The sequence below is a fragment of the Vombatus ursinus genome, unplaced genomic scaffold (assembly GCF_900497805.2).
Source record: "Vombatus ursinus unplaced genomic scaffold, bare-nosed wombat genome assembly UNPS02014830.1, whole genome shotgun sequence".
Taxonomy (NCBI): Eukaryota; Metazoa; Chordata; class Mammalia; order Diprotodontia; family Vombatidae; genus Vombatus; species Vombatus ursinus.
Window position 1 is genome coordinate 3,260,823 of NW_020954608.1, and position 25,464 is coordinate 3,286,286.

The 25,464-nt window shown below is 38.0% G+C and overlaps 1 protein-coding gene across 1 annotated transcript; it reads right to left on the bottom strand.

The window, feature by feature from the left end:
* Nucleotides 1-2,620: 2,620 nt before the first annotated feature.
* Nucleotides 2,621-24,629, bottom strand: IFRD1 (interferon related developmental regulator 1). Its single transcript, XM_027838743.1, has 12 exons — nucleotides 24,197-24,629; nucleotides 16,238-16,342; nucleotides 15,993-16,077; nucleotides 15,108-15,232; nucleotides 13,308-13,465; nucleotides 11,332-11,382; nucleotides 10,990-11,168; nucleotides 10,752-10,860; nucleotides 6,864-6,998; nucleotides 4,573-4,701; nucleotides 3,844-3,939; nucleotides 2,621-2,983 (listed from the first exon to the last, which is right to left on the bottom strand). Exons 1-12 carry the CDS (start codon nucleotides 24,270-24,272, stop codon nucleotides 2,894-2,896), a joined length of 1,338 nt encoding a protein of 445 aa, XP_027694544.1. The 5' UTR covers nucleotides 24,273-24,629; the 3' UTR covers nucleotides 2,621-2,893.
* Nucleotides 24,630-25,464: the final 835 nt, after the last annotated feature.

Consider the following 25,464-nt stretch of genomic DNA (forward strand, 5'->3'; position numbering starts at 1 on the left):
ACCCAAAGAACCGCAGGCATGCCTGCCTCTATTTCATAATTTATCATTTCAATGGAATACATAAAAAGGCAAAAGTAGTTCCTGCCCTCAAGGAATTCAGTGTTATGGTTCTCCCAGGCATTTTCTTACTAAACAGGGTTTCCTGAGAATGAACACAATATTGAAGATATAGTCTGGAGGCAGTTACAGCAGGCCTATTTCCTGGACACTAAGCAGGCCGAGATGGCTTTTTTTTCTTTTAAGTTGGCTAATACAGTGGATAAAACATCAGCCTTGGAAGTCAAACACCTGAGTTTAAAATCCATTTGATAATAACATGACCATAAGCAAGTCACTTACTTCACTTCTAAAAGCTTGTTCCTTCATTTGCAAAACGGGGCAAAACATGCTTGTAGCAACTTGCCTCAGTTTGGAGAATCAAATGAGATGTTTTGCAAATAAGTAATTGGCTCTCTCTCCCAAAACACTCACACCCATAATTAGGGAGTAGTCAGCCAATATTCTAGGAAGGTCCATGAAGCTTAGGATGGTCATTTCAACATATGCATGATGGAGAGCATCTTTTTCAACTCCCACCCCTTTCAAAGCATACAGATATCCTCTGACTGATTTCTGTTGGCCATTACACAAGAGTATTTGTATTGTGCGGTTAGTGATAAAGCCTTAAAATTGGCTGCTAGTAATCAACCTCAATGGCTATGCTAAAGGAGTGTTACCATCCACTTCCTTATTTGGGTAGCAAGTACTTCTAGTGGAGAAAGGGAAGCTGTCCTATCTCCCACCTGGCCAGCACCAGTTTACAAGTGCACAGTTTCTTTTTTATTTATCTCTTCCAGATTTTAGGTATTAGGAAGTGCCAAGATAATCTGTCACTTTGGAAAGGTATATAAAAGAGGTCTTATCAGCAAGCAGAGCTAGTAGCAACAGCAGCTAAACATGACTGAACTAGCTTGACTGAGCCCAGCAGTAGATTAACCTGTCAGCCTTCAAGAAGCAAGGCTAGCAGAGTAAGGGAGTAATTTGTACAATGGCAATCCCTTGCCCCAAAGTGAACCTGGTAGGAGGTCTAAGAAGGGACTCCTAGGGCCTGCCTACTTTCCCAAGGACTGTGTGTATGCAAAGGGTAGAGGGAACCTTCTTGTTTGGAGGGGGGATTCTCGTATAACTACTGCTATCACTCTAATCTTCTCAGTAAATATCCCACAGTAAAAGCTAATTGATGTCAGTTGGCTGACTGATGGGGCACACAAAATGGGAGCTCATCAACGAACTAAAAACTTCAACCCCTCAGATTTACACTTAGATTCCAAGGGAAGAAACCTCTCTCCGGGGATTCGGCTTGCCAATATGAATGTTGGTTAGGCAACTGGCCCGAGGGAATGTTACACAAACAGTGATGTAAACATCACTTATTATTTGGTAGCCATATCATCATACTATTCCCACATACAAAGCTTGCACAAATTCTTTTTCTTTTTTTGGATTAACTGGTATGTACCAGATCTTTCCTCATTTTTAATTTCTAAATTGAACTTTACCCTATTAATATTGAAATCTAAATTATTAGATGGGCCTCAATGCTCTTTGATCAACTTGTCATCTCTGCCTTTATCCAAACCATTAATAAAAATATTAATATAGCAGTTAACCTTGCCAAATTCATTTCCATAATTACTAACCTAACATTCTACCCCTGTAAAAAGAAATAAAGTTAGTCTGGCAAGACTTACTGTTTAAGGAAGCCATTCTGACTATCTGATCATCACATAATCTCTACATAGTCAATATTCTGCCACAATACATTCTAGGTTTTTAATGAGTTTCAAACTTTCAAACAATGCTTTCTGGAATATTTCAAAGGGGCTAGGACATTAGAAAGTTGCTTTTAATTTTTTTTTGTCTACTTGTAAAGGAAAAAATATTTCAAGGAGGTATTTAATCCATGTTATTAGTCAGTCATTAGCTTTTTGTACCAATCACATGACACACACATTTGCAGATTTTGGCATCAGTACAAGGAATAAACCTGTTTGTTCTTCCAAAGTCAATTACAAGTACTTACCTCAACTAATAAAAAACTTCTCATTGTTGAAAAAAAGAAAACACTTAATGAGAAAAGATCTTTATTTTAAAGCAATGAACACATGGTCTTACACAGGAGATAAAATCAGTGTTATTGCTTTTAAAGATGTTTAATAAGTGATATGGCATATAACATTTCATTAATACCAAGAGCACTGTTTAATGCCTTTGTGTAGCTGAAAGTGTGCACATATTGTACAACGGAATTCCTTATTAAGTCCAGTCTGCCAACTGAACAATTACAATTAACAAGTTCCATTTAAAGGGCAAAATATAGCAGCTTTTTAAGTGACTAAGAAACTTTCAGAATTAGGTCCCTATTTTTCTACCTTATGGCAAAAATTTATAAACCTTAAGGGGTAGAGATTTGGATTGGTAATAGTCAATTAACATTTCTGGAAACCAAAAAGTCTAAGATACACACACACACACACACACACACACACACACAACCTTGTACAATTTATAACATGCCATTTTCATTGGAGGAATTATCTGAGGCGAACCATAAGAATTTTTGCCCTGCTTCATAAATGGATTCTGATCAAATATTATAAAAACTTTATTAAAAGTTTACTAATTCTATATACAAAGAGGCTTCAATAATTACACTCATTTGCAATACTGCATTAATAAATGTTATACAGTATTAATAAATGTTATAAGGAATTTAGGACTCATTACAAAATTCATCTAAGTTGTATGTTCACCCTGTCCCCCCACCGCCATGATAAAAATTGTTAAATACTCTGGAAATTATAGAAAAGATCTCGAATTAAGAAATGAGTAGTTGTCTTCAAATAACAGAAATCTAGAAGAATTCTCCAACATCTGCTCTCTTGTCACGGCATTTACTTCTAGCTTTTGTTCGAGCTTTAAATGCTGCAGAGTTATATAAATGCTTAAAAAAAACAAAACAAAAACAAACAAAAAAAAAAACCAAAAACCAAACAGAATAACAATGAGTCAAGTAAAACTTGTACATCCTTACATAGCTAAACTTTTTACACTTTTTGGCCTAACACTGAAAAAGACAGTGTATTATAAAAGTTGAGTTTATTAACTGGTTGTCTGAAACTGTGTGAATTTCCTGTGAAAACGTTATATATGGTTAGATTCAAAAGCTAGAACACAAAGGTTTAATAAGCCCATAATGTACAATTTCTAATTTGTAATTCATGTCTCTGGCCTCTGCTCCAAACTTTCTCGCTTTCCCCTTCATTCTTGACAACCCACGTACTGAAAGAGAATCTAGACATGAAGCAGTGGTATAAGGTAAGAACCTAAGAATTAGGATGAATCCCAGACAGTAGCAGCATATGCAGTTGTCATGGGAAAGACAAAGGAGAGGAGAGAAATCTCCAGCATAGGGAACTAAGACAGAAAAAGGAATTCCTTTAGGCGAAGTCACTCCCAGGTGGCCATTTGTGGGTTTTTTGGGGGGGTGGAGGGGATCATTCATAACATATACTTATATGTATAATAAATACATGTGCATATGTGCATGTGGCACGCGCAAACAAGTCAGGTAGACTATGCAAAGGATTTAGTCCATCAAACCATAATTCAGGAATATGAAAAAAAATCCCAACCCAACTAAAATAAAGCTAAGGTCACAGCAACAGCACCATTATCACAGTAACATTAATTATTAAGTCCAAATCACTGGAAGATACAGTTAAAACCTATCTACTTCATAGTGCAAATGTTATTTTATTGCAATTTTTCTTTAATGCACTGAATAAGGCTTTAAAAACCTACCCTTTCAAAACGCGAAATTTTCATTGTTTTAAGAGTTGCAGCATCAAGCATCACTGGTGGTCCAAGCTCAAATACATTCCGAAGAAATTCATTTGACTAACAAAAATAAATCAATGAGAATTTAAGGCTTGTCAATAAACATTACACAGCAACCTTAAAGAATAACAGCAGAAATACAAATTTCAGCCAGTTGTTTTCCATTTCTGTACTTACAGTAAATTGTTCCTATATATTTTACACTTAAAAAAAGGCAACGTGGCACAATGAATAGAGTGCTAGCCTTGAAGCCAAGAAAACCAGGGTTCCAGTCTTGCCTTTGATGTATTACTGGCTATGGTGACCCTGGGCAAGATACTTAATCTTAGTGATTCTAGGCAATTGTCTAAGACTATAGAGTTGCAAAGAAGATAATGTCCTGCAGTGGTAATGGGAATTTCTTTACCCAGTAAAGTGTGCTATACCACTAAAAACACTGATATGGTTCCTATCTTTGGGTCTTACATTTATATCACAGAAACTAATTTTTTGATCTTATATTTCTATCTAAGGAAATGTACAGTGTATTTTTTACAGGTTTTATCAGAAAAATCTATTTGCTTTTCAAATATTATATAAAAAAGCATTCATTCACATCCCAAATACAAAAGTTAAACTTATTCAAGATTCGGAACTTTGCAAAATTGCTCAAAATTTTAAAAACAAAAAATGTAGACAATGGTAGCAACTCACCTGTAGATGGTACTGCATCCCTGTTCCCAGAATCTCCTTAAAAGTATCATAAGTTTGTTTTTTGACCCAGCAATCAATATACATACGTTCAGGTCCAAATTTAACAGTTTCTGTTGGAAAATCACGCTCCTATTAAAAAAAAAATGGAAAATTTAAGGCATTTGCTCAGGTAACTGAATTTCTAAACACATAGATGCTGAAATAAACGCATTGCTAAGCAGTTTTGCAAAAGGTTACTTGGCTTCCTTTCCACGATACCTGAAACATGAATACTTTTTTAAAAGGTCATAGTTTGAAAGGACCTTGGAGATCACCTTAGTTTTAAATTCTTTTATTTTACACATGTGAGAGTTTAATTAGGCCCAGGTAAGTTGTTAAGTGACATGTACTAAGTGGAAGAGCCAGAACCTGAAAGTCACTTTGTGGTATGGAGTAAACTCTCCCATTGAACTTGGAAGTCAGAGAAGCCTAGTATGAAACCCAGCTCTGTCCCTTAATACCTCTGTGTATCACCTTGGGAAAGTCACAACCCCTCTGGGCATCAAGTTTGCTACTCCGTAAAATGGGGTGATTGAACTAGAGAGGCGATATCTAATGTCTCAGCACTCAATCTAAAATCCTATGACTCCAAAATTGTTGCTCTTTTTGAGACACTGTGTCAAGGACACTGGAAACAGCTAGCTCTCTTCCTATTATTATCCTGTATGAAATTTCCAAATTTTTACAGGCAAAGGAATGACAGCCTGGGAATATTTACTCCCATTCTAAATACTCAAGTAAAGTTATAAGAATCACAGAATTCTACTAGCTGTGTGACCCTGGGCAAGTCACTTAACCCCAACTGCCTAAAAAACAAACAAAAAAACAAAACGAAACAAAAAAAGAATCACAGAATTTTAGAACTCTAAGGTCCCTTAAAAGATGAACTAGTTCACTTTTGCTAAGTTACAGTATTGTATACTCATGCAAAAACTGTACTATCACAGTGCTATTTGAAGATCAAAACAATGAAAAATTACAATAAAACACAAAATGGGCATGAGAGGAACAATCAATTAACAAGTATTTATTAAGCTACCTATATGCTAGGCTTAAAAGACATATAAGTTATAAGGATGCAAAGAAATTGATTATTTCAGCCCAAGGCCCTCAGATGAATAATATAAAAGGAATTTTTTAAAAAGCTACGTGGTAGAGAATTGGAAATTGAGGGGATGCCCTTCAATTGGGGAATGGCTGAATAAATTGTGGTATGTGATTATGATGGAATGCTATTGTGCTATAAGAATTGATGAGCAGGATGCTCTCATAAAAACCTGGAAAGACTTGCATGGGCCGATGCAAAGTAAAATGTACTACGCACAAAGTAACAGCAATATTGTTAAGATGATCAGCTATGAATGACTTAGCTATCCTCAATAATACAATGATCCAAGACAACTCTCAAGGACTTATGATGAAAAATGCTCTCCATCCCCTGACAAAGAACTGATGATGTCTGAATACAGATTGAAGCATACTTTTTTTTTACTTTCTTTATTTTTCTTGAAGTTTTTTTTTTTGTCTCTGTTTTCTTTCACAACATGACTATTACGGAAATGTTTTGCATGACTACACATGTATAACCTATATCTAATTGCTTGCCTTCTCAATGGGGGAGGGGGTAAGGGAGGGAGAGAATTTGGAACTCAAAGTTTTAGAAATGAATGTTAAAAATTGTTCTTATATGTAACGGGAAAAATGAAAACTAAATTTTTTTAAAAAGTTATGTGGTGCAGACTATAGTAACAAAGATGATTCTACAAAAGTCATGTACTTCTAATATAAAAGCTAATTTAATATCATATAGCTCAAAACCTACAGCAGTCAGTACAACTAGGCTAGGCAAACAGTTTAATCTAAGGACAGAGAATGAGGTTGAGAGAAGCTATAAATTTTAATCCCAGCTCTGCCACTAATTAGTTATATAACTGATTTAGGCAAGCCACTACCTCTCTGTGCCTTAATTTCCTCATTTGTAAAAGTGGGATCATATTGATTTTATCTGCCTCAGTGTTTTTTGTTGAAAAAAAAAATCAAATGAGAAAATATGCAAAACTGTTTTGAAAAATGAAAAGTGGTAATCTTTAATTTACTGTGGCTCTAAAGCACTTTAAGAAGTTTCATTCTTTACTACAATACATTACACTGTACTCTACAGAATATAAAATAATCATATGGCTTTTCTGGTTAATAGTGACTATAAAAATAGCTCCAGATTCACATAATCTAGGCAAAGAATTTAAGATTACCTCCACGGCTCTCAGAACATCTCTGAAGACAGACCGCTGCTTCCTTTTATCAACTTTGGCTCTGTGTTTATTCCCATCTGTAGCCAAAGCTCTGAGCTTCTGAGTCAATGATTCCATGTCTTCAAGATAAAAATCCTAGTAAAGAAAACAAAACTGGTTCTTCCTGGTCATATTTCTAACCTTTTTCTGGAGATCACATTGTAAAGAGTTTTTCAGTTTGGTAAAACAAGCACCAACTTCCTGCTCAGTATCCAGCTATTCCTACACTTTAGGTGAGACTTGAGCATACACAAGCATGTTGACATGTAAACACCAAATGCAGAGAACACTTATTTGCCAAACACTTTCTCAAATGGATAAAGCAGTGACCTTTCCTCTTCTAAATTCATTCATACAGATCGGTTCAACCTGTCTCTGTATTCCAAGTCTGTTCACAGCACTGGGCAGGAAAAAAGAAGACACAATATGTCTTTTGCCCAGTAGGACATTAGAGTTGGAGAAAAGAGGCAGATATACCCAAAACAAACCACTCCCACGAGGCAATCTTGAATGCCAAATGGGTGATATAGACTGGGAGTCATCTACAAACTGATAAAATAACCAAGGGAAAACATGTAGGGAGGATAGAACCTTGGGGAATATGAGGATCCAGCAGAGAAGGTTGAAAAGGAGTAGTGGTAGGAGGTCAAACAGAATGAGGACTGAGATAGAAGCCCCTAGATTTAGCAATTATAAGATCACAATCACAGGTGAGTAATAGTGTTGAAGTCAAATTGAAAGGAAATGAAAATGAGCCAAGAAAATTAAAATTAATACAGACAATCCCTTCTAGAAGTTTGGTTGTCAAAGGAAGAAGAGATACACCTGACAGAATGGAAAGGTCAACGCAAGGGTTTTTTAATTTTGTTTTAAGGAAGAAGGAGACGTAGTTATGTTTTTAAGGGGACAGAAAAGGAGCTAGCGGATAAGAAAGAGTAACTGATTAAGGGTAACAAGTTCCCAAAAGAAATGAGACAGAAGAGGATAGAGAAAACAAGGGGAGTGACTGTGATGCAAGGAGAATAACCTACCTCTTAATCAGAGATTGGAGGAAAGGAAGAGATAATGAATAATGATAAAGAATAGTTCTGAGATGAAGAGTAAGGAGAGAGTAGGTTGCAACACAGAGCCTCTATTTTAATAGTCAAAGAGAAGACAAAGACCTGCTAAGGATCAAGGACTGAGGAGAAAGTCTGAGGAGAGAGGATGTCTGGATAACCACTATGGAGAGTGTAATAAGTTAAGAAATACCCAAAGGACTGCCATGCAGCAGTGAGGGCTGAGATGAAACTGGGGAACAAATCTGTAGTGTATTCAGTGAGCACAAGCTGCACACTTTTACCCTTCAAGTATTCAGCAGACCAAGAAATTTCGAAAACTAACACTTCCATCTTACTAATTAAACTTTAAACCAAAAATTTAGGAACAATTTGGAACTATGCCTAAAGGGCTATAAAACTGTGCACATACCCTTGACTCAGCAATACTACTACTAGGTCTATATCCCAAAAAGATCAAACAAAAAAGAAGGGGACCTATATGTATAAAAATATTTATAACAGCCCTTTTTGAGGTGTATAAGAATTGGAAATTGAAGGGATGCCCATCAATTGGGGAATGATTAAACAAGTTGTGGTATATAATTGTGATGGAATACTATCATGCTATAAGAAATAATGAGCAGGGGGGGTAGCGAAGTGGCACAGTGGATAGAGCACCAGTCCTGCAGGCAGGAGGACCTGAGTTCAAATCCAGCCTCAGACACTTAACTTACTAGCTGTGTGACCTTGGGCAAGTCACTTAAACCCATTGGCTAGCCAAAAAAAAAAGAAAAAGAAAAAAAAAAAGAAACAATGAGCAGGATAATTTCAGAAAAACCTGGGAAGACTTCCATGAACTAATGCAAAATTAAGCAAACAGATCCAGGAAACCATTGCACACAGTAACAGCAATATTGTAATGATGATCAACTGTGAAAGACTTAGCTACTCTGATCAATACAATGATCCAAGACAATTCCAAAGGACTTATGATGAAGAATGCTATCCATCTCCAGGGAGAGAACTGAAGAACTCTAAGTGCAAACTGAAACATATTTTTTTTCACTTCATTTTTCTTTCTTTTTTCTCAACATGGCTAATAGGAAAATGTTTTACATGACTTTACATATCTAATGGGTATTATATAGCTTACCTTCTCAGTGAGTGGGTGAGGGGATGGAAAAGAGAGAATTTGGAACTCAAAATTTTTTTTTTAAAATTATGTTTAAAAAGTTCCTCTTTATGCAAAAACAAAAACAAAACAAAACCCTCTCACAATAAGATGCCAAGAAATGTTCTTCTAAAATTAGAACATTTCTAATTTCAGAAGCTCTTGATTATAAACGATTATAAAAGAAAACAAACTTGGGACTTGAGTAAATAAATAAATATTCTTGGAATGTGTTTATGCCAACTAAAAAAAATTACAAGAACAATAGAGAAGTGCTTTCTTTGAGAAACACGATAGTAAGACTGGTAGCAATTCTGAATAATTTATAAGTAGCGGGTAAATACTGGAAATAAGAAAAGTTTAGGCTTTGAAATTCATGTTTTCTGACTACTTATGACTAAGTATGCCTATGTACTGTCAATTCTACTTGAAATTGCTCACCACTGTCATTTCCAGAAAATCTGCCTTTTGAAGACAAGGATGAATCCAGACATGGAGACATATTACACTATTCTTCTACTAGTTATCCTCTAATTTGAGGAAAACCTTATTCTACTCTTCCTCTTGGTCTCTTCTCAATATTTCAGAAGGATCCTCCAATAATATGTAAAGTAAGAGCCCCTGTTATCAATCTTCAGATATTACAATACAGGAGAGCCACAGACTTTAAAAATAAAAACACCCTCAATTTCTAGGCGTGACTTGGAGAAACGCACATGCCAATGCTTCATTCTACTAGATGCTAGATTTATTCTACTAGATGCTAGATTTTATGTCCAAGTAACAATTATTCTGATTCCTTACCAAAAGAATTAACAGTACTAGTCTTATTAACCATGAGTTTGTATCATGCCAAGGCTAATTTCTTATTATTTACTTAGTTACAAGGGAGGCACTTGCCCCATCTGTGGAAGACAGCATAGTGGAGATGAAAAGCACTGGGCTTGGCATCAGGAAGATTTGAATCCTGCTCAGAAACTGGCAGGTAGATGGCACAGTGGATAAGAGTGCTGGGCCTGCAGTTAGAAGACTCATCCTCCTGAGTTCAAATCTGACTTCAGACACTTACTAGCTATGTCACCCTGGGGAAATCACTTAACTGTTCACCTCACGTTTCCTCATCTACAAAACGAACTGGAGAAGGAAATGGCAAACCACTCCAGTATCTTTGCCAAGAAAGCCCCAAAATGGGCTCACAAAGCGTTGGACACAACTGAAAAACAACTGAACAAGAGATACTGTGTGATCTGAGAAAAAAAAAAATCACTTAATCTCTCTGTTTACTTAGTTACGACAGAGGCACTTGTCCCATCTACCTCTTAGAATAATTTGGTGAATCAAGAGATACATGTGGAAAATCGTTTTGTAAACGACAAAATACTACATAAGTTGTATGTAACGTTATTACTCCTTTGATTGATATTTTTATGCACTCATTCCAACCAAATAAGCCTGCAATTCTTGTACCTACCTATAACTACCTAAAACTATTGGTTTTTTCCTCCGTGAGATATACCAATTCTTCAAATAAATAATACCATACTACTCTAAATCCAAAAGGTTGGTAAAAGAACAAAAAATCAAGTGCAACTATGCCATAAATACAAATGTAATTCATTAAGTACCTGACATACTTACATTATCAGTTTCTCTTGCAAGTTCAAAAAGAAGAGCCAAAGTTTCACCAGCAGCAATTCTCATGTTTACATCATCACAAGAGAGCAGGCTCGGAAGTTTGTGTAAATGCCTAGAAAACAGTTAGTTGTTATTAGACTATTTACAAGAAATTTTTTTTAAAGAAATTTACACCTAAATGTACTATCAGGAAACAAATATTACCTTCTGAAAATGAAACAGACAAAAATTAAATACGTACATCTCAATCTTTTTCTTCACTTCATTGATTGGGCAGATAGTCAATAACAATGTCCACACTAAAAGAGAGCTGATATGAAGCACTGTATTAGGGGTGCTGCAGATGCCATTAGTGTCTTTCTCTTTGTGATATGACTTGGTGAAGATATTTTCCAAACATTCCATAGTTGAATATAACTCCTAATTCACAAGAACATAAATTAAGATGACCAATTTAAACTTTATTATACTAGACCGGGGGTGGGGAACCTGCAGCTTCAAGGCCACATGTGGCAGTGAAGCCAAAGGTTCTCCAGCCCTGTACTAGACATGTAATAAAATGTATTTTAAGTTTTATACTTACAGTAATGTCATCTGTGGCAATAAAACAGCAAACTCCAAAGCAAGTTGCACACTAAACACAGAAGAGAAGGGAGGTAATTTAATGCTTACTATTTTATTTCTATTTAATTGAAGGCTTTCTAATTAAATTGTAATTTAAGTTCATAAGAAAATTGTTTAAATGCTATCTATTCCTGAAGTCCCCAAGAGCAGCACTGCAGAAAAGCACTGCAGCAGGAGTTAACATACTTGGGGACTAGTTCTGGCTCTGTTAGAATTTGATTGTGGACTTGGGTAAATCATTCCATGATCCTACTGTTCTTTAAACAAGTTCACAAGTCTAACTCATATAAATAATATAATTGTAATATAAACTGAAGCCATCAATTCTCTCCCCATAATCAAGAAACACCATTATTTCCATTACCTCCTCTCCCTAATCATATCAAATGAAATCTTACACAATTCATTAAAAAATGTCATGAAGTGCTGATAAGCAAAAAAGAAAAGGTTAAAAAGCAACTGCTCTTTTTCAGCACCTAGGGTGCTATATTTTTTCTTTATATTAATTTGTATAATTAGTCAATTAGATTCTCACGCTTGATCAAGTTTAGAAATCTCTCTTCTGTAGAAACAAAGAAAAATGACATTTTTTCTACTAAGATCACTAAAATCAATCTACTTGTTATCTTCTGTGAATGAAACAATTTTTTAGATGCTCAAGAACAGATTTTTCTTTTAAAAATTAACTCAAAGTAAATTGCTGATCCCAGGGAAGTTTATTCTTTGCTCTTTTGTCCTTCTTCATGCTCAGAACCCGACTTTTCATGGGTCAGATTGAGATTCCTCTTGCCTGGCAACAACCTATTCCAGATTAATTACATATCATCGAGCTCTTTGTAATTACTGCCACCACATGACAAGAAATTCTTTTTCTATGCAGTACCTGATATACACAATTTAAAACAGTGAGTTTGAAAATAAACCCCTAATACTAATTAGTTACCAAATCAGAGAATCATAAGATTTAAAACTGAAATAGATTTGAAAGGCCATCCAGTCCAACAGATGTGGAAACTGAGCTGGGATAAGTTAGGTCACTACTAGGATCACACATCTAGTAAGCATCTGAGGCAGAAATGGGACTAGAATCTTCATCTGTAATCCTTATTCCATAAAAATTTGAGTTTTAGCATTTATTAAGATTTTTTTAAATCAGAAGAAGCACGTTGAAAACAACATCTCTGAATCTCATCTAGTCCAAGTAAGCCCTCAAATCCAATCTAACAAGCATTATTAACTCTATGCAAGGCACCCTTCTAGAGTCTGGGGATAAAAGGACCAAAGCAAAGAGTGTACCCCCTCTGGGAGCACATATTCTAGCTGAGGAATAAAACAGATAAGCATACACGTGACTATCTGAAGAGGAAGAGAGTACTTAAACGAAGTGCTTCCATTGGCAAAGACCAAGAGCAGATTGAACTAAACAAATCAATGAATAGAGAATCAAAAAACAGATTAAATCCTAGCTCTGCAAGGTACTCCTGATTTTCAGCCCCAATAGGAAAAACAAAAAACTGCCATTTATTCCTGCTATGTACCTACGTGGGTAGCCAGATGTTTTATTTTTTCAACTACTTGCATACCGGATTCTAAACTATTCAAAGCAGATGAAAGACAGGATTATTTTAAGAGATTTCCAACATCCTTCCTTGGTAATGTATCCTATTATTTAATAGTATGACATAGTTTAACTTTCAGAAATCTGCTAAATATGATTCAAGAAAAAAATCTCAAAAAATAAGAGGCAAGAGATATAATTTTAATAACATTAAATGTTGTTCCCTAAAACTAAAGAAAAAATCAATAAGGACTACTACTACTAAGAAGAAACAGAGATGGTTGTCAAAGAAGAAGTACATTAAAATACATGTGCTGCTCACGCCTGGATTCCCCTGAGGAATACTTAAACTGGGAACATTGACTCATGGTACTTACAGCCTGTCTCGCCTGGATACTAGCTGTTCCATCACAAATGATTTTCTTTAGAACAGGTCCAAGAGTCTTTAAAACTTCTTCACTTTCAATTCCAGGCCCCAGCTGTACACAAAGAATACATGCCAGTCCTGCAGCTGCACGCTGTTCGTCGCTTTTTCCTGGAGAAGAAAACAAAAGTAAAAATATAACTGACTATGCAAGGGCCACAAGTAAATTAACCATGATTTAGGAAAGACGATTACCATTTGTCTAAAAATGGTAACACCATAGTCTTATTTGACTTTATAATGCCTATTCCCCAAACTCCTGTAAATGCTGTATGCATAACTAGAGAAAGTTATCTTTGCAGCCTCTGTGTAGTCTATAAATGCTTAAAATTTAATAAAATGTGAAAAGTAAGAGCTTAGGACAGTTAGGTGGCACAGTGGCTAGAGTGCAGAGCCTGGAGTCAGGAAGATTCATCTTCCTGAACTCAAATCTGGCCTTAGACACTTACTAGATGTGTGACTCTGGGCAAAGCACTTAAACCCTGTTTGCCTCTCTGCTCACCTGTAAAATGAGCTGGAGAAGAAAATGGCAAATCATTCCAGTTACCTTTGCCAAGAAACCCTAAATAGGGTCACAAAGATCCAAACATGACTGAAACAACTGAACAACAAAAAAAGAGCTGAATAACCGTTTGTTGATTGATTTTTTCTACAACATTTCAGATTATTTCTATTACTGTTAAACCTAAATTCATCTTTAAACAGGGCTTTGGTCTCCCTGCAAAATACATATTTACTTGTATATTTTTTTCTTTCTTAGGGTTAGTACCATCCCTCTCCCCACCGCATCCTCAAAGTATGCCTGAAGAGTCCTTTCTAACCAGCCATTGCTCCTATCTAATGGAGATATGTCTAGACACTAGATTAATAAATAAGCCAAAGGGAAGAGGGAAGGGGGGAGGGGGGGAGGGCTTGTCTTTAGAATGAAAGGGGAAATTCCTGGGCTGACAATCTGCATAGAGCTCTCTTTATAAAATTTTCCTTTATAGCCAATAATTTTTATTTGTACAATTCTGTATGACAAAAATTTATTTTTATATGAGTGGTAACTAAAATCAATATTTTAGAATTACAGAGACTAAAGATTTCTACACATTCAAGTAAAATTAAAGCAAATTAATACTGGATTGATAAAACTTTTTTTTTTTTTTTTTTTTGCTTTTTGGTGAGGCAATCGGGGTTAAATGACTTGCCCAGGGTCACACACTAGTAAGTGCCAAGTGTCTGAGGCCAAATTTGAACTCAGGTCCTCCTGAGTCCAAGGTCAAAGCTTTATCCACTGTGCCACCTAGCTGTCCCTGGATTGATAATACTTTAAAAGAGAACTTACATGTTAAATATAAGTAATGGGTTCTAAAACATCTCATCTAAAGTTCTGTAATTCACATCCCTAATATATGCAACATAGTCATAAGTATTAGGTTAGTTATGATCAATGCTTTAAAAAAATGAAGTGGGAAGATTCAGAAATTTTTTCTACGAAAGGCCTGTCCACAGTAATCCAACTGGCTACTAAACAGTTGAAAAATGGTACTGAGTCGTCCTGAATAGGCTGATTAAGGCATATTGTATCTATCACAAATTGCCTCAGGATAAAGATTATCAAAAACTTTCAGGAAAAAACCTTATCACAACCAATGACAGTCATCCCAGAGTAAGGTTATTCACAATTATTATGGCCATCACAATGCTATTTTAAGGAAGGTGCAAAACATAATTGTCTATGGCTGCCAGTAATCTTTAAAAGCATTACCTTTTTTTAAGCAGCGTTCAATGCTGTCTGTTAATGTTATTCTTCTTTCCAGAATAAATTCATAAAGAATTTTAGAAGCCATCGCATTTTTAATGCCTTCAAGAGCAGCCTGCCTTGTCTTTGCGCTGTAGAAAGTAAAACATTTGGACATGATAAAGCTAAGATACTTTTAGACTGACATTTGTTAGCTCATTTTTTATATCTCTAGGACTCTACACATTTCAAGTATTTTCTAATAAAATCTAAAAATACTTTACTCACAAAACCTATATGGTTCTTATGAAACTACTCAATAGATTTGTCTCTCCCTTTTTCTCTTTTATCACATTTATCACATTACCAGGCAGGAGGACAAAGGAGGACAAAAAATTTTTTTGTATTCTCTAGTTAAAAATTAATTTTCATCATGCCAAATACATGTCAATAATTTTTTAAAAATCCAAACAAGTTAAAAAATTATTCATTTTAATCCATTTATCTATATTCAGGTGATTAATTTCATAGCCTGGCTTCAGAATCCAAAAGAGATAATAGATTAAATGAACTCTAAGGTCTTTTTTAGCTATAAAATCGTAAGAGAAATATCTTCCACACTTCTGCAATCTCTTTAGTCCCTAAACTGCTGGAACTTTCAGGAAGTGTACCTTAAAGTAAAAGTTATCTTAAAAGGAGAAATTTATCAGTGCACTCTGCTACTTCACATAAAGACTATCCCTTGTCATAACACTTGCTCCCTTTTCTTCTTAATAAGAAAACAAAAAGTTTAAATTCAATAGCTTAGACCTTAAGAAAAAATGTATTGTAACAACAGAGAACTACCTACACAAAAGGTAAAGTAATTAGATGTCCCACATAAATTTTTTTTTCCCCCAAAGTGATGCTTACCTCTTGTCAAATGTTAGGTCAATTAATCCCTTCAGTTTGTATTCCAAATCTTCCTGAGTTCCTTCCTCATCAAGGACTTCTGGCCCTAATGAAATATAAGCCAAGAAATATCAGCTTTAATAAAAAGAGGAAGGAATAGGGCAGTTGCTTGTCTCAGTTTCTAAAAAGATTTTCCATAATGACACTTTAAAACACCCTTTCATGCGAAGTAACCTCTACTCTTATAGCTACAAAAGAAAGCTTACCATCCTCAGCAAAGCTAGCAGGATCACTGAAACCACTGCAATGGCTCATGGTCTCAATTGATGCATCTTCATCACTAAACGGCTGCACATTTCGATGTTGGCCACCTGAGAGGGAAGGAGAAAAAGTCAGACAATGTGATAATATACTCACCTGATTTTCATGAGGATTTTAAAATGCAGGAGTGACCCGTTTTAAGCATTTTGATTTCTTCTTCTTACACATGAAGATGATCTATATCATCATTACTTATCTATGCAACGTTTCTTCCTAATAAGACCATAAACCCATGACCTATGAGGACCTCTAATTCCTGGCACAGTTTTGCACATAGTAATTCCTTAATAATAATAATCTCATCAAGGCAACAATAGTATAGTGAACAGAGCCGGACTTGGAGCCAGGGGACATAATCAGTCTATTAATCAATAAGCATTTATTAAATGCTTACTATATGCCAGGTACTGAGCTAAGTGCATTGGATCTGAGTTTGAATTCCAAACCTCTCATATCATTAACATCTACATGACCATGAGCAAGTCACTTTCTGGACTTGTTTCCTAACCTACAAAATGAGGGAGTTGGACTCAAAAACCTCCAATTCCTTCCAGTTTTAAGTTGTATAATCTCAACAACAAAAGTCCAACTTTATAAAATTGAGGGGTGGGAGTACAGAGGGGTCACTCATAATAGAAATGGATCCATTACCTTACTGCTACAAACTGCCCATTCTTAGACCAATCAGTGTTGACCAATACTGACTAAAGACGGGATGGTTACATTTACACACGGTATTTAAAGAAAAATAGGGTTTTTTTTGGTTCTAAAATACCAAATCAATATTTTCACATTAAAGCCTCCTTTTAGAACTATAATGCTTCAATTACCCCAACCAAATAATACCATCACCTGCATAGCAATTTAATTCATGTTATTAGTGTCACTTTAGACTTAATGCATGATTTCGTTGGCTTAGACAACCCCAAGTACAATTCAGATTCTGCACTCACTGTGCAACTTACAGTCTCAGTGGCTAAAAAGGCAGGGAACTGAGAGGGACTAAGTGACAATGCCCAGGGTCAAAGTTAGTATTTGCCCGAGGGACTTGAACTCCAGTTCTCTGGACTCCAAAGTCAGCGCCTCTCGCCAACACGCAATGCTGCCTCTCTTTTTCAGGATGAAACAACATTAAATCAACTACAGTTGATAGTGGCGATAGTGGGGATCACCCAAAATACTGGACAGCGAGTCAGAAAACCTACTCTACTGTAAGTTTAGTTGACATATGTATGTGTGTATGTATATGTATGTGTGTGCGTGTGCGCGTGTGCGCGCGCATCTTAACAGAGTATTGTGTGACTATGCCCAGGATTCTCATGTCCAAGAAAGAATGTATGTCATAGGAACCTTTGAATTCTTGTTTACTGTGTTGCTTACCGCCTTAGCAGTACTTAGAAAAACAAACTTGCATGATGTCCCCATGAATATAAACAATTCTATTTCTTAATTTTTAAGCTTTTTGTTGTCTTACTAAGAAGAAAAGGGAGCAAGTGCTATGGCAAGAGACAGTCTTTACGTGAAGTAGCAGAGTACACTGATAGATTTCTCTTTTTAGGATAACTTTTACTTTAAGGTACACTTCCTAAAAGTTCCAGCAGTTTAGGGCCTAATGAGATGGCAAAAGTGTGGAAGACATTTCTCTTATAATTTTATAGCCAGAAAAGACCTTAGAGTTCATTTAATCTATTACCTCATTTTCCAGATGAAAAACCTAAAGCCCAGGAGTGAAGTGATTTGCTCATGATCACAAGGGCAGAAGCCGGGACTAGAAACCAGGTCTCATGATTCCGTGTTCAGTATTTTTTCCTCTGTACAACAGATTTCATTCTTTTAAATATTATTAATGAGATGCAATATGGTAGATGGAACTCAAGAATCAGTAAGAGAAGACCTGGGTTCAAGTTCCACTTCTGACAAATATGTTATGTTACCCTGTACGAGCTGTTGCTATATTTACATAATTGAGGTCTGAGGTGTCATTTAAATAGACATCTCCAACTGTTCTCACTAGACCATGATTGGTAATTATCAGTAAGCATGAGTGTTTGGCTTTATGATAGTTCTCTGGTTCTATACTTAACTATCTGTAATTATTTCCTACAATGTAATCTTTATAGATGATCAGCCTTTAAGTGCTACAAAAATACTAAAATATCCTGAATGCAAAGAAATGGAAACAAAGTAGATGCCCATTGCTTGGGAAATGGATGAACATAACAACCGGCCTAACACATTATGAATGTGATGGAACTTACTCAGTTATAACAAAAAAATATGATGAATACAGTTAAAAAGCATGGAAAAAAAAATTTCTTGAACTGAAACAAAGTGAAGTAAACAGAGCCAAGAGAACAATATACATAACTACTACAAGAATGTAAGTAGAAAGAACCCACAAAACAATCAAAAATAAATACTGCAAAATTACCAACAAGAAGCCTGGCTACAAAGAAGAGATATGAGAAGACACCTCCCTCACTTCTTTGCAGAGATGGATCCACAGGGGTGTAATATTGCATGTGTTGTCAGAATATTTTCCCTGCTCTTCCTCTCCTTATTTTAATTCTTTGTTATATGGGATGGCTCTCTGGAAGAGGGGAGGGCTGACATGAGAAAAATTTAGGCAGATACAAAAACAAAAAGTATTAGTTAAAATTTATCTTTAAAAAGCATATTTGTGTGATCTACGTTACTGAGTTCACACAGATGAAATCTTAAAGATCTAACCTATAAACTTTCTTCCCATTTGCTGTTTCTTTCTTCATGGGTCATTTTGATTCTGAATTGGTATCTACCAGAACCAAAGAATTTCATTACATTAATTTTATCACTTTCACTGTAGGAAAATAGTGACACAAGTCAACACAAATCTCTAAAGGAAACTTTAAAAAGGTTCCTTTCATTTCAGAATTTCTCCATTTGTGCTACTCTACTTGTAGAAGAAAGCACTAGATTTGGAGGCTTCACCTGCATTTCAAAACTAGACATCTGCTAGACACACAACACCACGGGCAAATACAACAGTTTCCTTCCACATCATAGGGTTAGGGGCATGGAGCCCCCACAATCTGGAAAATCCATGTAAAATTTTTGGCCCTCTTTTCATACCAGAGAAGAAGTCTGAATTGTTTCTTTTTCTTTTATGGGGTGTTTAGGGACCTTATTATAAAATAGGGGTTACGTATTTGGTCAAAGGTTCTGAGTCACCTACTGGCCTTTGCACATCGCCTCCAGCTTCCGCCCCAAGTTCCCATTTAATTTCTTACATTGACTCAAGATACATGGAAACTGTGAGGATAACTAATCTAACCACTCTGAGATTCATCCACAAAATGAAGTTAATAGCTACAGTCTGTAATTCAGAGGATTATTATGAGATGCTGCTATATTTAAAGTACTTTGTAAAATCTTAAAGCACCCACATAAATACAAGTTTATTATCTATAACGCCTTTCAGTTATTATGGAAAAAATATAATTAAAATTACATCTGTCCCCATCTTTATCCATGGATATCCTCTAAAGGATCCTACCTAAATGTATGTTTAGCATACATTCACTAGACAAGTGCTAGATTAGAAAGTGCAGAACTGACAAGGTTAGGTCTCAATCCTCAAACTCAAATTTAAGGAGTCTGACCAAGATCAGATTCACAGTACAGAATCATGGAATTTTAAAGCCAGAAGGGACTTTAGAAACAACAATAAACATTTAAATAGTGCTTTAAGATTTGCAAAATGTCTTATAAGTATTTATCTATCATTTTACCCTCATAACACTAAGAGGTGGGTGTTATCCTTATTTTACAGATGAAGAAATTGAGGCAGAAGAGTTTAAGTGACTTTCCCAGTGTCATATTGGTAGAATCAAACACTAGATCTGAAATTAGGACTTCCTGACTCTAGGATGGCACTCTGTAAACTTGTGTCACCTAGCTGCCTCTTAAAATTTACTAGATCAACCAATGATTCAAAAACACCAAGGCTAGATCCACTAACTAATGTGCTAACATATTGGGGGAGCCACTCCTTTTGGACCACCGTATCCCATTTCCTAATGGTTCATCTCCCCCCACTGCTGTGTTTTCTCTCACTTGCTACCTCCTTTTCAGTGTTCTAGGGCCACAAACACATGTCAGATTCTCTAGGGGAATATATTCCCCTTCTCCAAGGGCAACTGCACCAGATGGGAGCAGATTGTCTCCTGTGTCAAATAAACAAGCATTTATTATGTGCCTCCGTTCCCCACGCTGTCCTAAAGTATGGAGGATACAAAGAAACACAAACCACAGTCTCTGTTCTCAAGAAGTTCATAGTCTGAGGGGGGAGGCAGCACAAACAAGTACGTACAAACATGCTATATACATGAGAAACTGGAGATAATCTCAGAGAGAAGGCACTAATATTGAGGACTATGAAATGCTTCTTGCAGATGATGGCTTTGCAGACTTCTTGCAGACTTTGGCCGAGACTTGAAGGAAGCCAGGAGGAGGGAGAGTTCCAGGCATGGGGGACAGTGAATGAAAATGCAGAGTCAGGAGACCTTTGAGGAATATACTGCAAGGAAGCCAGTATCACTGAAGAGCAGGTAGAAAGAAAGAAGTTCTAAGAATATTGGAAAGGTAGGAAAGGGCCAGGTTACAAAGGGCTTTAAGGAGAAGGGATTTTATATTTGATTCGAGAGGTGATAGGAAGCCACTGGAGTTTTTGAATAAGGAGGCAAGGTGACATGATCAGACCTGCACATAAGGAAGATCAACTGGGAAGAAGGTGAATGGAGGACACTGGAGTGGGGAAAGAGTTGAGGCATCGAGACCATTCAGCAGATTACCAAAATAGTCCAAGTGAGGAAATGAGGCTCTGGACTCAGAGCAGAGCAGTGTCAGCGGAAAAACAGGGTGTGTACAACAAATATTACAAAGGTAGAACTTGGCAACTGATTACACATATGTATGGGTGGTGAGAAAGAGGAGTCTGACACTTGAGTGGTAAGCCTGGTGACTGAATGGATGGCAGTATCTTTGCGAGTAACAGGGAAGGTAGGAAGAGGGGAGGGTTTAGGAAGAATGACAGACAATGAGTTCAGTTTTGGCCATGCTGAGTTTAAGAGGTCTACGAAACATAGCTTGAAATGTCCAATTTAGTAGTTGGAGGTGGGAAACTGGAGGCAGGTAGAGGTTAGAGTAGGAGAATAGATCTGAGAATCATTTGCATAGAGATGATCATTGAATCCATGGGAGAATGTCTAGAATCAACACCTACATCAGGGAACACCAGCCAAGCTAGGATCCTGAAGCCTTTCCTAGCACCATGGGTATACACTCCCACCAGCCCCCAATTTGCTCCCTTCACAGTAGCCTCCTTAGCATGTGGTATGAAGGTCTTTCTCTACACCTAAACAGAAAAAAGTTTATATTATGTGGGAAAAAAAATCCCAAAATTTTAAAATATAGAAGTAGGGTTTGAGAACTTGAACTCAAAACTCCATTCCATTTACTGGTAGAAAAGAGGTCCCATATTACTATATAAAGAAGATGCAAGGGAGTTATAGAATGTTTGTAATACGAGGAAGGCATTAGTATCAGCATGACTCATGCTACCACTATCACATCAGCTTTTAAGGCCCTGCTTCCATAATTTCTATGTAAACAATATGACAAGGTACATTAGAACACAAAACATGAAAGGAACAAAACTGAAAGAAACTTTAGGAAAGTTGTCTAAGTTTGTCTTCATTTTGTATACAGTTAAGGTAAATAATAAAGTCCAGAGAGGCTGAAGCAAATTATTCAAAGCCCCATGGCCAGAGAATTAAGACTAACTAATTGCCAGAAACAGAAACCAGCCAAGTTTATGTATATATCATTTATGCATCCAAATTTGATGAACACATACTTCAGGAATGATGCAAACTCCATTCTTCACTGAACACACATCTAACAAATAATGCACAAGGAACTCGACATTAGAAGCACCACCTACTTGGGATAGCAGCTGAAATAATTTTCTTAAGGGGGGAAAGTGAGCATCTAGGTCAGGAGTGGGAAACCTGCAGCCTCCTTTTATTAAGGGGATTTGTTTTGTGAAGTTTGGATTCAGGAAAAGGGCCGAACCTGAGGACCCAGAGGGCCACATGGGACCTCAAGGCTGCAGGTTCCCCACCCTTGATCTAGGTCATAACTTGGAATGGGGAACTTCCTCCATTAATACAAATCATCTGCAAGTTGCTGCCTGGGATGCTGAGGTTTTGTCCAATCACAGTTACTATATACATCAAAAGGTAGTATTTTATCCAAGGCTGGTCTCCTCTATCTACTACTCCAAGTTGACTATTCTAAATCAAAGAATCACACATTTTAGAGAAAATCAAAGTGGAGAGGCAGAGAAAAATAGAAAAATATTGTTTTCAAAAGCAATTTGTATAGAACATAGCAATTATTCAATAGGCTTTCTGATAAAGAATATAAGCTTTAAGCAGAGAGTAAGTAGTAATTCTATCCGTACTTTTCCCGGAGTACTAAGTCAGAATCTCCTCTAAGCTAAAATTTGACTTATTCGATATAAAATAAGATAAATCAGTCTGAATTTCAATCATCAGTGGAGTTAATCAAAACTTTCCAAAAAACTTGCAATTATTTACATGCCTATACTGACTGATGATAGTCCCTCAAGATATCAGAAACTTAAACTCAATCATTCAATAATACCTTAGGCTAATGCTGTGTTTTGGTTTTAAACTGTTTAGTTCTGTACAGGATATGAGCTTAGCTAGGATGAGAACAATGACAATGTCAGTAACTCAACCATAAGTAGAGAAATAATGAATAAAGCAAAGCCTCCACACCATTTGGTCAACAGGAATAAAAGAATATTTATGCATTAGTTTCCAAATAAGGAAACAAGAGTTTCTGTTTTTTCGTTAATCTTTTACTGCTTTGGTTTTCTCACCGCCCCTTCCTTATCCTTTTTACTTGTTTTCAGAGTACCTGGTGGATGAACGTAAAGAGAAGAGTGTTCCTTCAAGTCACTGCTTCAAGTGAATTCGGTCTGAACTGCAAGTATCCACCAGGGAAAGGAACAAGAGTACTGAGACCAGAGACGAGGGGGTAGGGAGTGAGGGGTGGTAATCCGAGCCTGGGGAGGGAGAAGAAGCTTGTCCTGTGATGGCTGTTAAGGTGAAGGCTGATGGAGTGAGGGAACCGAGCTCCCTGTTTCCGAGTCAAGCAGGAAGTCCTGCTCCAAGGCCGCCCTGGAGGTTAATGGTTGGGGGCAGGAGTGGAGGTCACGGGCACCGGGTCTAGCAGACCTCGATCCCCCTGTCACCCACAGCTTCGGGCCCCGCTCCGGCTGACGCAGGAGCCGGCCGGTCCTACGCACGAGGGCGAGGTGGGGCAGAGGGGAGGCGGCCAGAAGTAACCGGGAATCCCGACTCCGGGAAGGAAGGTGCCAGGCCGGCGGGCGGGTGACATTCCCTGGAGACTCCATTTTGGAAAGGGGATTAGAGGGGAGGAGGAGGGAGTGTCCGGGAGCGAGGTCCAGCAACAGCAGATAAAACTGTCCAAGACCCTTTTGCGTCCTGTCACCTCGATCCCGGGAAAACTCCCTTCCTCCCAAGTTGCCCGCTTCTTTCTGAGGTTCAGGGACCCAGCGCACCCCCTCCCCCCCACACCCCGCCCCTTGTCCCTAGGAGCCCCACGGCCTCCGCCATTGTGCGCGAGGGGACAGCGCTGCACGGTCTCAAAGGCATGTCGGGAGTGGTAGTTCTCCTGTCCCCCACAGGGGTAACCCCGAAACCGGAGGCCACAGAGGAGGAGCACTACAACTCCCACAATGCCCGAGTCCGGGGGCGACGCGTGGACTAGGCCGACAGCGACGAGGGAGCCGGTGGTAGGACGGCCCTCACCTGCTGCCGCCGCCGTCGCTGCTGCTCCTGCGCCGCCGCCGCGGTGGGGAGTGTTCCGCTTCTTATTCTTCGGCATCGTGGGACGCCCGGTGCCGCCCGGAGGTGGAAGCACAGCGAGGATCAGCCGATGGAGCTGCACTTTTTACTCGTGCGTCTGTGCGGCGGGTGGCTAAGCGATAAATCTTCGGCTAACAACAAAGGCGAGAAACGGCGAGGGGAAGAGTGGGCGATGGCGGCAGCAGAAATCCCCGTGAAGAGCTGTGAGCGAAATCGATACATGTTTCTCTCTAGCGCGGGAGCTAAGGCGGGGCGGTCTGGGGCCACAACGCCTTATGTACTGGGACCGCTTGTCGTCACCATCTGTGGGCGGGGCCTCCGCCCTTACCGACCAATCCGGACGGACCAATCGACCCCTACGCCTTACCACCCCGCATCCGGTCCGATCTGTCAGAGGCGTAGACTCCCAATCCCATCCTGCAACACGCCCCATGGAACCTAAAGGTCGGGCGGTCGTTGCTGCTCTGCATGCTGGGGGATGTTGTTTCTGAGAGCGTGACACCCGTAGGAGTACTCTCCGGTCCCCCTCAAACCAGCTTCTTTCCTTGTCTCGCCGGCTTCACCCATGTGACTTCGCCTTCGTCCCCGCCCCTTCTGGGTCTCTGCCCAGTGAGTGACGCCTGGGCAGTCACGGGGCGTGAGCAATAGGACAGACTCATGTGTTAGACTGCGCCCCTGGGGGCCCTTCCCTCTTTTATTAACCCTCACATCTGGCACCTAGAGAGAGAGTCATGCCACAGTTCTTCTCTCTGATTTTCCCCCTTTTTTCTCTGCTTCTCTTTTCCTTTTTCACCCCTTTTCGACTTGGGTACATTGGGTGCGTTGGATCCAAATTCATTGTTTTGTTTGTTCCCAAAGGAAATTTTCTTTTTTAATTTACTTAGCTGTGGGATGATAGTATTTCTTACAGCACCTGGGGAAATTTTTCTAAAAATCAGTATGCTGTCATCAGTTTACTTTCCTGCCTTGCCAATTACAGGGTTGATTTGGGGATACAGCTGACTTCTGAGAATTTAACAGCTGGTAAGGCAAATAACATTTATAAATAGCAACCCTCAACAATGTTTCTTACATGTGACCCACGCGTGGCTCCTTGACAACATTTGTCATTCAGGGACTGTGTTAGACTCATCTCCACTAAAAGACCTACCTACTCCTGTGCCTTATCTTGGGGTAGAAGGTGACCCAGGCTTCTCACAGGCAATGTCAGC

Bases quoted from the DNA above. Each gene is read 5' to 3' on its own strand.
- IFRD1 (XM_027838743.1), bottom strand. From the start codon at position 24,272: ATGCCGAAGAATAAGAAGCGGAACACTCCCCACCGCGGCGGCGGCGCA. The intron at 15,233-15,992 runs GTAAGCATCACT...TACTTTCTACAG, and splicing joins GACCTAACATTTGACAAGAG to CGCAAAGACAAGGCAGGCTG. The intron at 6,999-10,751 runs GTAAGTATGTCA...TTTCTTTACTAG, and splicing joins TTGCAAGAGAAACTGATAAT to GATTTTTATCTTGAAGACAT.